Source organism: Myxine glutinosa, chromosome 11 (assembly GCF_964187855.1).
Source record: "Myxine glutinosa chromosome 11, kmMyxGlut1.1, whole genome shotgun sequence".
Classification (NCBI taxonomy): Eukaryota; Metazoa; Chordata; class Myxini; order Myxiniformes; family Myxinidae; genus Myxine; species Myxine glutinosa.
In genome coordinates, this window is record NC_136271.1 from 104,530,122 (window position 1) to 104,544,306 (window position 14,185).

A 14,185-nucleotide genomic window follows, 5' to 3' on the forward strand; every position below is an offset into this window, starting at 1 on the left:
GTCAGTGCCTTTGCAAGGCAGAGTAATTTGAAAGCCTTGAAAATTATCTCACATGATCAGAAGTTTAGAGAAGCATTCACTGCACTTGGTACCAACTGAGACATTCCAAATGAAGTTTTCAACATCATTCAAGAATTCACCTGTCAGCTTTACTGCCGCAACAACAAAGTGAATGAAATCAATGAGCTGCGATACCAAATGTTCCGCAGCAGAGGAGGAGAAATTGAGTCTGGACAACTTCCACCATTTGAAGATACACTTCTTCAAGACACACGTCAAGCAAACGATCAGGCTGCCATCTGGTGAAGGAGTTTGACAAACTGTCTAGAAATCCCCAACCAAATCAAAGGACATGAATGAACAGCAAGCAGAGTCGGCAGCCCACATGTCAAGTGGATGACAGGTTCTCCAGCTCCAGAAGTCGTTCCATATATGATGTCATGCAAGTGTGCTCGATCTTGCCGGTCATCTTACTGCAATTGCATCATCAATGAAATGCACAGCAGCATGCAAGTTGCCCACATGCTCCAACATGGAAGTTGATGATGAAGACCTTCAGCAGGATGAACATGATTTTTCTGATAATGATTATGGCTGAATGATCAGAAATGAGATTATTCAGGTTTAAAGATGGTTGAGAAGAGTGATGGAAATGAATGTAGAAGGAAGTAGAGGACGGGGAAGACCGAGAAAGACTTGGCTAAAGGTGGTGGAAGAAGAAATGCGGGCAAGGGGGTTTACAAGGGGAGATGCAGAACATAGGGCAAGATGGAGAAGATTGTCATGGGGCCCGCAAGGCTAACCTCCGCTCTAGCAGGGAAAATGGCCTTAAAATGCATGTTGTTGTTGTACGGCTTAGGAATATATTTCTTTATACAACTGATACCAGAGATAAATGTTGGTTTTAAGGACTATTTATGTTGGCTATTTCGAACCTATTTTCTCAATTATCTTGAGTTCTAGCTAACTATTGTTTATAACTTATAGCATGCATGTCATATGCCAAATTCCATGCTGACCACATTTCGTCATTGGTTGCATAAGCCTGATGTTGGCTTAACGGTTAGGGTGGCTGGCTTGGGGTCCGAGGGTCTTGAATTTGAATTTTGGTTGGGCGTTGAATTAACACCAGGTGGGATTGACTCAGCCTGTTATCCTTCGGAGGTCGGCAAAATGAGTACCAGTATAGTGGTAATAGGGGCACTACATCAGCGGCACGTCACAACCGTGCCTTCAACCAATGATGCTACCTCCAGTCCTGTGCTACATACGAAAGAAGAAGAGGAGGATGCATATGCCTCAGATCAACCAATTAAAAGTTAGAGACGAAATAGGGTTATTGAGGCAACATTTTGGCCATTTCTGACTTATTTACACTCAATTACCTTGAGTTTTAGTAAACCAATTTTGATATAATATGCATTGCAATATGCCAAATTCCATACTCACCAAATATGATTTGGTTTCATACGCCTCAGATCAACCAATTAAAAATTAGTCAACTTTCTGATATGTTACAAATAGACTGCCATCTTGGAGAATGGCTGACAAAAAGGTGTTTTGCTGTGGATCCCAGACATCCATCACATTTTTTAGACATTCCAGGTACGAGGCTAACTGAAAAACACAGTGGTGTCTTGCCACTCTTTTAGGTAGCCAAACACCAATACAACAACATGCATTTTAAGGCCATTTTCCCTGCTAGAGTGGGGGTTAGCCTTGCGGTCCCCATGACAATCTTCTCCATTTTGCCCTATTTTCTGCATCTCCCCTTGTTAACCCCCTTGCCCGCCTTTCTTCTTCCACCATCTTCAGCCAAGTCTTTCTCGGTCTTCCCCGTCCTCTACTTCCTTCCACATTCATTTCCATCACTCTTCTCAACCAGTCACTTTCATCCTTCCTCAACACATGACCAAACCATCTCAACCTGTTCCTCTTCACAGCATCCATCACAGGCTCTATTCCCATCATCTTTCGCAATTCATCATTTGTCTTCCTCTCTCTCAACGATACTCCGCACATCCACCGAACCATTCGCATTTCCACCCTTTCCAGCCTTCGTTGCTGCTCTACGTTCATTACCCATGTCTCGCTCCCATAAATCATAACACTTCTCACACATGCAGCATACACCTTTCCCTTCAGCTTCAACGACACTCCCCTCCTCATCAGCATGCCACTCAGTTCCCGAAACTGCTTCCATGCACATCTCACTCCAGCAACCGTTGCCGAGTGTACAAACCTGGCAAGGCCCGCAGCAGCAGACCACATCTGGTGGAAATACTTTTCAATTGACTCTCCTCCTCACCCTGGCTGCAAAAGGTCACTGCTAGTCCATATGTCCCTGACAACATGGACAGAACATCAAAATAAAGACACTGCAGACCACTGAGAAACTAGAACAAGCAGGCAAACTATTTCATGGAATCAATATTATATGACAATGTAAGATTAAATGATTACATAAGAAAAGTAGAACGGCACCACCCGGTAAAGCACTTACCGCCACCAGGCAAAACAGTTTGTATCTCACAGATAGGCCAGATCTGGATCCGGACCTGAACCAAAATCGAATCGCTTGTTCTTGTCACCAAACCAACTCGTCCACCTCGTTTTGTCATGTCGTTCACAACTATTTTACATGTCATGCTATATATCATTTTTGGCCTGATCACTCAATGGTGAAGAATCACTTTTAAAACTTTAAAATACCTCGTATCCAGATCTTCAATAAAATCAAATATATTTGTCCTCGTCACACACGCAACCTTTCCACCGAGTTTCGTCCGAATCCATCAACATCGTTTGAGATATTGTGCTATGTATCGTTTTTGCCCCATCACTCAATGGTGAAGAATCACTTAAAAAATTATCGGATCCAGATCCGGATCGTCATCAAAATCTAATCATTTTGTCATTGCCACGTACCCAACCTCTCCACTAAATTTCGACCAAATAGGTCCACAACTTTTTGAGATATCCTGTTCACAGACTAAAAAACAGAGAAAAACAGACAGGTGTAACAATATTAACAATATTATATGACTCAATCGCATATGACAACAATAAACCCCCTTATTGTGTTATATGACTAAAAAACACCCGAGCACCGAGAACCGTGACTATATGAATGAAAATAAATATCCCCATAGTTAATACACTCGTAATTTTGAAAACTTAGCATTTCAGAAAAAACAAAAATGAAAACTACCAAAGCGTCCAGCACGGCCCACGCGGTGCAAGTATGTCTCCCAGTCCTTGGGCACCTCCATGTTCACGACCAGGTTCACCTTGTCTGCATCAATCCCTCTGGACATCTGTCACAAAAATATAACTTTTTTAATTTCCCTTTTACTGAGGCTTCATTTACATATACATGGTCTATACCTCACAAAAGGAAAAGAGAAAAGGTCAAGCAATATTTTGGGTGTGAACTCCTCTTCTTCAAATTAAGAAAGAGCTCTTTGTCTATCTCTCTTGTTTTGAGAAAGACACTTGCAGAAAATGTCGCTTCACCTTCATTTCCATGGCTATCAACATACCTGTCTCAACATTTGTTAAGAAAACACATAGTTCATATTTTTCCGCTGATGCAGATTGACTCTTGCCTTTATAAAGACTTGGTAGCTTCACCCATTCGTGAAGGGATGTGAAAGGGTATTAGAATCAGTCTGTGCAATGTGCGTGTGCATGTCTGTGTGTGTGCGAGTCTGTGTGTGTGTGAGTCTGTGTGTGAGACATGCACATGCACGCACACATGTGTGTGCGTGCATGTGCGAGTCTGTGTGTGAGACTGCGTGTCCATATGTGTGCATGTGCATATCTGAATGTGTGTGTGTGTGTGTGTGTGTGTGCGTGTGTGCGTGCGTGCGTGTGTCTGCATGAGCGCATGTGTCTGTGTTTGCCAGCCTAACCACACCATTTGTACATATAAATCTACCTGTACAATTGTTAAATTACATCTAATTTAACCACAAATCAATTTATACCTCGAATGTGCCTCGTGTCCAAGTTTGGGATGATTAATTCTGTGTTTTATAATTTGTGTAATCTCTTCACTGTGTCTGTCTGTGCATCCACCTGTTGTTGTCAAGAAGCATACTTTTCTTATCTTCACTCCTCATCTCTACTCGTCGTTGTGTGAAGGGTATCCTGCTTGTTCACATAAATTAATTAATAAACATTATGATTAGACAGGTTAACTTTTACTATATACAGTCACGTGAAAAAGTAAGTACACCCCATGTAAAGTTGACTTTTTCAACATATTTCAACATACAGCTATTTGATCTTCATTTCAACAATATTGATAGATAAAGGTGATATAATATAACAAATATCATGAAACATTTACATTTTATAGCCCATTGTATAATGTAAATAAACATAAATGCAAATTTCGCATGTGGAAAAAGTAAGTACACCCTTGGCTCTAATAGGTGGTATTGCCCCCTTTGGCACAAACAACCTCAAGTAGGCGTTTCTTGTAACTGTCTACCAGTCTCTGACAACGACTGGGAGAAATTTTTGCCCACTCCTCCATGCAGAATTCTTTCAGCTGTGCGATGTTTGAGGGATTTCTTGCATGCACAGCTCGTTTCAAATCCCCCCACAACATCTTGATGGGATTTAGATCCGGGCTTTGACTTGGCCATTCCAGAACCCTCCATTTCTTTCTATTCAGCCATTCCTTGGTGGATTTACTGGTATGTTTAGGATCATTGTCATATTGCAAGGTCCACCTTCGGTTGAGCTTCAACTTTCCGACAGATGGCCTCACATTATCCTCAAGCACCCTCTGGTACAATGAAGAATTCATAGTGGATTCTATGATGGTGAGCTGCCCAGGCCCTGATGCAGCAAAGCTGCCCCAAACCATAATATTTCCACCACCATGCTTTACAGTTTGTATCAGCTTCTTGTGGTCAAATGCTGTCTTTGGTTTTCGCCAAACATGTCTTCTGGGACTGTGGCCAAATAGCTCTACCTTTGACTCATCTGTCCAGAGCACATTGTTCCAGAAGTGCTGGTCTTTGCCTTGGTGTTCATTGGCAAACTTTAGTCTTGCCCCGATGTTGTTTCTGGACAGCAAAGGTTTCCTCCTGGCACACCTCCAAATTTGTGCAGCCTCTTTCTCATGGTAGACTCGTGCACTTTGACATCAACAGTGGCAAGAGCTACCTGTAGGTCCCGTGATGACATTCTGGGGTTCTTCTAGACTTCTTTCAGCATCTTGCGGTCTGCTCTCGGGCTGAAGTTGCTTGGGCGGCCTGGCTTGAACAAGTTGGCAGTTGTTTGGAATCTTCTCCACTTGTAGATGATCTTCCGGGCAGTCGAATGATTGATTTCAAATTGTTTGGAGATCTTTTTAAATCCCTTCCCAGATTCGTAGGCATCTATAACCTTCTTTCTGAAGGCCTCAGAGAGCTCTTTTGATCGAGGCATGGTGACGCCACACACTTCATCAACAAGAGCAAACCAAACTAAATGTCTGAGGTTTAAATAAGACAGGTTCCTTCAAGATCCTCTCTAACGATGCTCTAATCATTTGCATCTGGTGCTGGTGCACCTGATTCTAATTTTAGGTATTTGAAGTAGTGATAAATGTAGGGGTGTACTTACTTTTTCCACATGCGAAATTTGCATTTATTTTTATTTGAATTATACAATGGACTACAAAATGTAAATGTTTCATGATATTTGTTATATTATATCACCGTTATCTATCAATATTGTTGAAATGAAGATCAAATAGCTGTATGTTGAAATATGTTGAAAAAGTCAAAACTTTACATGGGGTGTACTTACTTTTTCACGTGACTGTACATGAGCCATTACTGACGTTTTTGACGATGTTATAAAATATGGATGTGGAAATTTATTGGGTGACTTATTAACTGTGCATGCTCCGAAGGAAGAGAAAAACCTATTGTAATGGTACTTTGTGTCAGTGGGTGAGTGAGTCCGCACTGGTTCTCAGATAAACTCTAGCCCATATACCCTGGCGAGCCTTTGTATTGTTCAATTCTCTGTTCTCCGTTGTATCCCTCACCAGGTCTGTGGAAATGAGCACACGGCACTTGAAATGCTTTAAACGTTCCATGGCTTCCAAACGTTGGCTCTGTGTCATGTTACCTGCACAAGGGATGGTACACGTAAATACCATGCTTCATATTCAGGGGACACATCATTCCATCAGAGAAATCATTGAAAATAGCATTACAATTTCAAAGTAGAAAAACAAAATTGTCAGAAAGATATTTGCACAGCAGGATGCAAGACTGTGGGCGATTGACAATAACCTAAATCCTTTAATTAGTCTGCCTTCCTTCTTACATCACCTTCTGACCCAAGCCAGAACAGTCACACGAACAATGACACACGAGGCTGAATGATGTTTTCCTGCAACAACATTTTTGTGTGTTTAGCACAACTGCTTAACACCAAACTTTTGTGCCTCCAACTCTCCTGTCCAACATCCCCTTCCTGGTGCAATAGTACATGCAGTGAGGCAATTTCCAGAAAGCAGCTTTTCTTTTCATCCCATCAAGAAAACCCCACCAATAACAACCTGCAGTTTCTCCGCAAAACTTGCTATCTGGGATTCAATCCTCTGTTGTGAGCTCAAAATGATGCCAGATCTTTCATGTCAAACCATAGACAAAATTGTGGTGTCAGGTGGTGCATCAATGATGCATGGCTCATCTGTTCCTTTAATAATGGTGGTGTTATAGACACGGCTCTTTCTAAGGCAGACTGACTTAGCTCTGTCATTGTAAAGAAATAGGCCAAAGTCCCAAATCTGTCTCTTAGTCTTCGACCTCTCCCCCATCCTCATCGATACACCATATTAGTTATTAGTTCACCATATTAGATGGAGATGGAGAAGATGGATGGATTGGATGGAAGATTGGATGGAAAATGGATGGATGGAGCGGTGAGAATATGGATGGATGTATTGGATGGAGAAGATTGTCATGGGGACCGCAAGGCTAACCCCCGCTCTAGCAGGGAAAATGGCCTTAAAATGTCTGTTGTTGTTGTATATTAGTTACATATATATTATTAGTTCATCTATCTATAATTCCAGTAATCTCTGTCTGTCTGTCTGTACGTCTGTACGTTTGTCTGTGACCGCTGTTTCTCGACAACCACGGGTCCGATATACTTTTAACTTGCCAGGTATATTGCTGGGGACCCGAGGATGTGCCTTTTCAAGGTTTCATATTAATCGGACAATTACTTACCGAGCTATGTCCAAAAAACGATTCAACCAATCAGAGAGCAGCGAACGATCGCGTGTGCCGAACGTGGCGGGCACACTCTGCCTCGGATGGCACATTTGAGAGCGTATTCATTTATTTCACGTTTGCAAACTATGTTGGCGTTAAACTATGTTTTACAACTAATAAAAACGAATTTGCGATTCATTCGCTTTCCTGCGCGTTTGTGCACGCGATGGCGATTTCTTTACCAAACTCCGGAAGCCGTTCGCTTTGGACCAAACCATTGCATGTAAATAGAGGGGGGGGATTGTCACCACTCGCAAGCCGTTCGCTTTGGACCAAACCATTTCATGTAAATAGAGGGGGGGGGATATAATTTTAGATATAGATATAGTACGGGCATGCCCTAGTATTATTCAATTCCATGTTATTGTCAATTCAATTAGTCAATTATTAGTCAATTCATATTTGTCATAATATTAGTCAATTCCATACCATATTAGTCAACTCCATTGAATTCCATATTAGTTCACCATATTAGTCCATACATATTAGTTATTATTATAACCATATTAGTTCACCATATTAGCCCATACATATTAGTTATTACTATAACCATATTAGGTCACCAAAGCAGTTTCTTTCCATCCTTTGGTTTATTAATTCACCGAAGCAGTTTCTGTGGCTGAGACCCGTTGCTTTTAAAATGAAAACTCGATGGAAACTCATCGCAACATGTGAGCTTTCTCGTGCCATGGTGAAGAAATTCCTAGCAATTGCACTGGAATCCTCCAAACTTGTTTGATAGCTGTCTACTTACCTTTCTATGCTCTTTCCATCTTGATAATGCTCCTTTCTATGTCAACAGTGGATGGATGGCTTTAATTTCAAGGAAGAAGTCAAAGCTATATCTTGACACAGAACATGCAATAGTGCAACACTGTCTGGTACCCATGCTGTCTGCTAATGCTATCTTACTTGCTCCATCATTAAAGGCGGACATATCCCTCAAAGTAATGTTGTAGGACAATAACCTTCGTCACTGGAACATCCATTATATTAGTTTGCAGATAACTCCACCTTTTGCAGGCCTGTACCTTACACCTCCAATAGGTTGAGACAGCACTTTCCTCGAAATGCATCTGTCCATGGAGGGCATGTCACATATCTTAATAATCGTATGTATGCTGATGACGTAATTGATGCAGCCAATGGCAAGTGCTGAACTGGGCATGCGTGGTGTGTGTGTTCGCCTGGAACAATTGTTGGGCACAAATTAAAGAGCGTGACAAACTGGCATCTTCGTTTATTTATTACCATGAATGTTACATGGTGGCAGCGGTAAACTAACCAGTATAGAGCAAATTAAACCTCTGGACACCCTGTGTCTTGAGGGAAATGTAAGTGGAAAATGAAAACGTTGGGAACAACGATTTAGGTTAAACCTGAAGGCCACGGGGGCTGACGGCAAGTCGGAAGATGTGCAAGTTGCGATTCTCCTCCATTGTGTTGGGGAGGACGGACGGGAGGTGTTTAACACCTTTGATTTCATGGACGGAGACAACAACAACAACAACATGCATTTTAAAGGCCATTTTCCCTACTAGAGCGGGGGTTAGCCTTGCGGTCCCCATGACAATCTTCTCCATTTTGCCCTATTTTCTGCATCTCCCCTTGTTAACCCCCTTGCCCGCCTTTCTTCTTCCACCATCTTCAGCCAAGTCTTTCTTGGTCTTCCCCATCCTCTACTTCCTTCTACATTCATTTCCATCACTCTTCTCAACCATCTTTAAACCTGAATAAACTCATTTCTGATCATTCAGCCATAATCATTATCAGAAAAATCATGTTCATCCTGCTGAAGGTCTTCATCATCAACTTCCATGTTGGAGCATGTGGGCAACTTGCATGCTGCTGTGCATTTCATTGATGATGCAATTGCAGTAAGATGACCGGCAAGATCGAGCACACTTGCATGACATCATATATGGAACGACTTCTGGAGCTGGAGAACCCGTCATCCACTTGACATGTGGGCTGCCGACTCTGCTTGCTGTTCATTCATGTCCTTTGATTTGGTTGGGGATTTCTAGACAGTTTGTCAAACTCCTTCACCAGATGGCAGCCTGATAATCCTCTGACTGAACTTGTGAATGGTGGTCATTAAAACCCTTGTGGACAATGTTGATTTGGACTGTTTAACATGAATGTCTTTAAATGAACTTCGTGAGAATGCTAAAAGTTGCGAGCTTGGCTCATGGCTCCCTGTGAGATATTAACCAGGGTGCAACAGTAATTTAGAGTAGATTCTTTGAAATTCTCATTTCATGTTGTTCTCTTTCATTTATAGCCTCCATCTCAGTAGTATTGGTCTACTTTGGTTATGTTCAATTTTATTAGAAATCAAAATTTAGTTTATTCATTAGAAATTAAAAGGGAAGATGTCACATATCTTAATAATCACATGTATGCTGAGGACCTAATTGATGCAGCTAATGGCAAATGCCGCACTGGGCATGCGTGGTGCATGTGCTCGTCGTGCGCCATTGTTGGGCATGGATTAAAGAGCTTGACGAACTGGAATCTCCATTTATTTAATATCACGAACATTACAGGGCAGACCCACACTCTCATGTTGGCCCTGCACAAAGCCAGCTACAAACCCCTCCACTGCAATTATGGTCAAGCTCTTGAGGGTGGGTGGAGGAGGTTAGTGTCTGGAGCTCCTGTGCCTCACAATCCAATGTCTTTGGTCGATAATTTCTCCAAGATGGCCTCCAAAACGAGCTGCCAATCACACAAATCAAGGTCTTCCTCAGCTTGTAACATTCTAGAGGCCCTTCATCTGGTGTAACATTGTACAAGCAATGGAATATAGTTCTCCATTATAAGATGGTGCCACCGATTCCCATCTGTCCCTACATTGGAGTAGTGAAGTTAAAGACCACTCGTCCTGTTTATTTTTGCTCGAAAAGCCAAAACCTCCTGCGAGGTAAGCCACTTGCGAGGACTTATATTTGGTGTAAACCCCAAATAAACAAGTGGTCATCTCAGCAAGACATGTGGACCGTTTGGAAGGCCTCTGCCAAGAAGTGATAAAGTCCACTTCTCATTCATGGTGGGCAGGTCTATGGCCTTGTAGTCTATTCCCATCTCTCTTCTGCTCTTGCTTCTCCAACCCATATGACAACCCCTCTTACAGTCCGAGGCCACATGAATACGACAACATTGATACCTTTCCCAATTGCAACACAAACATTTAACTTTATTCTTTCATCCTCTTCTCTCGCCTGAAGTAACGTCTTCCAAAGCCTGTTGTTTTACGCTGTACTATCCAGGCATTAAAACCTTCTGCCCACTAGAGCTTCATGGTCTCTCTTCTTTCTATCTCAGATCTGTTCTGCACCCACTGAGTCTCCGTCCCCTTGTCACCAGCAACTCCTCTCCTCATGCTGTGGAGCATCTGCATATTCTTCCCTAACTATTTGCCTTTTGCCACACTTTGTCTGTTGGTCCTATGCCCTCTGTTGTTTCCACTTACATGAGCCTTAACACTAGGTTATTGAAAAAAAAAATGCCCACAAATAAATGAAAATTACTCTGTGGAGTGCAGATGGAATCAAGATAATGTTTATCTCAGGATACCTACCACCATGGAAAGCAGGAAGCTGAAGTCTCAGGTATTAACACTTCGTTAGAGCAAAAAAGCATTTAGCCCAGAAGATAAAACAACAGTTGCAAATAAGATTTTTCATACCATGAAGCCAAAAAGTGAAGGTCAAGAGAAGCTAAATTGCTCCGACAAAGGGTTAATGCCCAAATGGTCAACTTTGTCTTGCTTCCCACAGCCATGGTTCGCATACGACCATCTGATGATTCCATTCTGGCCCATCTGCCAACGTAGAACAACATTGGCCTACAGAAGCAAGACTCGTTTTCTATTCTACAAATTACCTCGAGTGCTCTTACCAGAGATGCAGGCAGCAGGGAAACCTTGTGCAGCAAGTGTGTTGGCCAGATGCTGTGCCCTGCACAAAAACGTCACCATTTCTCTTTACATGCAATGCAATGGCACCAAATGTCACTCGGATAACTGATCCTCATTACCAGGCACTGATGCAGGAAATTAAAAGGGTGGGAGGGGAGGAAAGAGACAGGAAAAATAATCCGTAAATTGTTGGGGGAGGGGGCTAATTGTGCACAATGGCCTGCTACTTAAAGGAAAATCAGACCCAAAATCCCACATCATGTTGAATTTTTAAGTGGAAGACCAATTTTAAGATAAAGCAATACTTTTGTCCAAAAATAAAGCATAAATATTTTCCATTAATTGAAGAGGCCATCAAAGTAAAGTTTAAGAAGTTATCCTACTCAAAGGTAGAGAAACCAAGTCTTGTGGCACCCATGGATGATGTCATCAATTTCCCCATGAATGATGCTCCCCGAATAGAGGGGTTAAAAAAACCTTCGGGCAAGGAGGGCTACTTAATACGGGATTCAAAACGACACGATCTGACCCTGAATGCTTTGCGTACGTGCGCAGAAACCCCCCAAGTGACAGTGGACATCGGGGCGTGTTAACGTATATTGTGCATGCGAGATAAGGATCGTGACCCAAAATGGTTTACAAAGCTTCCAAAGGAGGTCGAAAATACTTGGAAAGGTACCTGAGAGAAAGGGGGTGCGTCTGCACAATGAAAGAGCCGGAGCACCGACCGACTGGGAAGGAGACTATACCGACAGGGCTGAGATACTACAGCTGCCCGTACTGCAGACTCCCGGCGATGTGGACCAGTGCAACCCCCAAACTATGCTTACATTAATCAATTAATTATTTAATTCTTTATATTAATTAATTATTTAATCAATTTTCAAAAATTTGCAGCTTCGAATGAAACACTGGTGGTTTACATATGCCATTAGCCAGTTGATTAAGAAATTATTTCAAGATTATTATATATTTATTTTAATTATGCAATTAATCAATCAATTATTGTACACCTCTCCCTTCAGATACCAAAAGCCTGGGTGTTGGCTTAGCGGTTAGGGTGCTGGCTTGGGATCCGAGGATCCTGAGTTTGAATCCCTGTCGGTCACTGAATTAACGCCTGGGGGGTTGACTCAGCCTGTCATACTTCCGAGGTCGGCAAATCGAGTACCAGTTCACTGGTAATTCCCTTTTTCACCTTTATTCACTTTTAATGTTAATCTCTCCACAACCGTCTGAGCGAATGATATTGTTGTGGTTTTGAGAATAAAGACAACCCCCTGTTTAGTTAGTTGCACCACAACATGTAGCTTCACTTAGTTCAGTTATTTCTTATTAAATGTTAAGCATAGTCTCCGTCCCAGTGTTAGTATGCGTTGATGCTGGTAAGTAAGGGTGGGCCTCACTGGACTTGGAATGCCATGTGCTGGGCCCGGGACAAGTCTAGGAGGCCCGAGGGAGGAGCCGGAGGGAGTGGCTAACAGCCAATGGGAGCTAAAGGGGAGTGGCCAGCAACGGCGGCCAGGGGAGGACCTTGGAACATTCTGGTGGGACTCTGGGGGGGGGGGGCTATAAAACCCGGCCCGGATCCCCGAACTCTGTCTCTGTGGCCAAGCTCTCAGCTCTCTAGGTCGAAGCACGAGCTCTCTCTGTGGCCAAGCTGTCAGCTCTCAAGGGCGAAGCTCGAGGTCTCTCTGCGTTCTGCCCCCGCTCTGCTGCCCTGGTATAAACGCTCTCGCAGGACGATCTCTCCCGTGGCCCTATACTCTAACGATCTCCCTGCCTGGGCTCCCTGCATGAGCGCTTCGCCTCGTTAACTTCGGGACACGCTGGGCAGATTCCCGTGCGTGCACGACTGGAGGCCGACGTCCTTCCGGCGAACATCCTCAAGGGACATGCCCAACAAGCCGTCCGGGGCGAGCTGCACCCAGCGGCCGCGCTTTGAGCGCGTCCTCTTCTTCCTTCCTTTTCCCGCGTGCGTCAGAGGGCCCTTGTCTGGGTAATTAAGTTAGGAACGGTTAAGTTTCTACCCTGTGTCTCTTCTCTCTGGCCATTGTACAAATTGTAATAAACCTGTGTTTTACTTCCACTTGGCCGTTTACGTCTTTTCCCAATTGGCCTCGCATTGCACGAGATAAAACTGCTCGATCGGGTTCCTCATAATAATTAACGGCACACGTCACGTGACACGAAAACCGCTCGGGCGTATCAACCCAGCGTGACTCGTGTGAGGTTCAGCCCCCGTCCTCTTGGCGGCGGGTGTATCGAAAGTACTCGGGTATTTGACCAGAAACCCTTCCGCACGCTCGCTGCGGGGTTGGCGGCTGGAATTGCTTAGCAATCCGCCCCCCTCCCCCCCCCCCCCCCCCCCACGAGTGTAAAGTGGGTCGCGGCCTCGTGGACTCGAAGCTCGAGGGGGAGAAGGGTCTAACCCCCCCTTAGTATGTCGACGGGCTCGAGATCCGCAACAATATGAAACTTTCAACAGAGGAGCACCTACCCATGGAATTTTTTTTTTTAAGTTACATGATAGTTGGATGGAAAATGCGGCCAGCATTTCACAAACATTTGTTTTCTTCAGGCATGGGTTGCAGAGTGTTTCACATATCAGGAATAAATGGCCTCGACCTCACTTTACTAGGCTGAATGAAAGTAAATTTTTAACACGGTTAAAAATTGTGTTTGATGCATCGGCAAATTACTCTCATTATGCTATTTAATGGTATAATTGTATCGAATATAAAATGTTTTAGCATGTTCAGAAAGAATGAAAGATCATCAATTACAAATTGTCTCACAATTACCGGCTATGCAAGTTGGAGAAAATCAGAGCTTGATTGAATGGAATGCAAGACAGGAGCTCCTGAAGCCGCTGAACTTTCTCTGCCAGTGTGAGGTGTGGTAATGCGTGAACATTAACCACATGGTAGAACTGATGCACACCTGTACCAAACACACACCATTCAGCAAA

General features: G+C 43.3%; 1 protein-coding gene across 6 annotated transcripts in view; it reads right to left on the minus strand.

Annotated features, from left to right (window-relative positions):
* Window positions 1–14,185, minus strand: part of LOC137437049 (histone-lysine N-methyltransferase SUV39H1) — a 96,206-nt gene that overhangs the window by 59,245 nt on the left and 22,776 nt on the right. For 4 of the 6 annotated variants that reach the window (XR_010986418.2, XM_068131373.2, XM_068131371.2 and 1 more), the window contains 5 exons: window positions 14,019–14,157; window positions 11,196–11,254; window positions 6,053–6,135; window positions 3,212–3,317; window positions 2,243–2,344 (listed from right to left, as the gene is read on the minus strand). Coding sequence is in view for 5 of the 6 variants with exons in the window: in XM_068131373.2 (XP_067987474.2) it covers window positions 2,243–2,344; window positions 3,212–3,317; window positions 6,053–6,135; window positions 11,196–11,254; window positions 14,019–14,157 (489 nt within the window). In the remaining variant the exon portion in view is untranslated. Of the gene's footprint in view, window positions 1–2,242; window positions 2,345–3,211; window positions 3,318–6,052; window positions 6,136–10,983; window positions 11,119–11,195; window positions 11,340–14,018; window positions 14,158–14,185 lie in introns of those variants that run through there. The other 2 variants (XM_068131374.2, XM_068131375.2) reach the window with 2 other exon arrangements.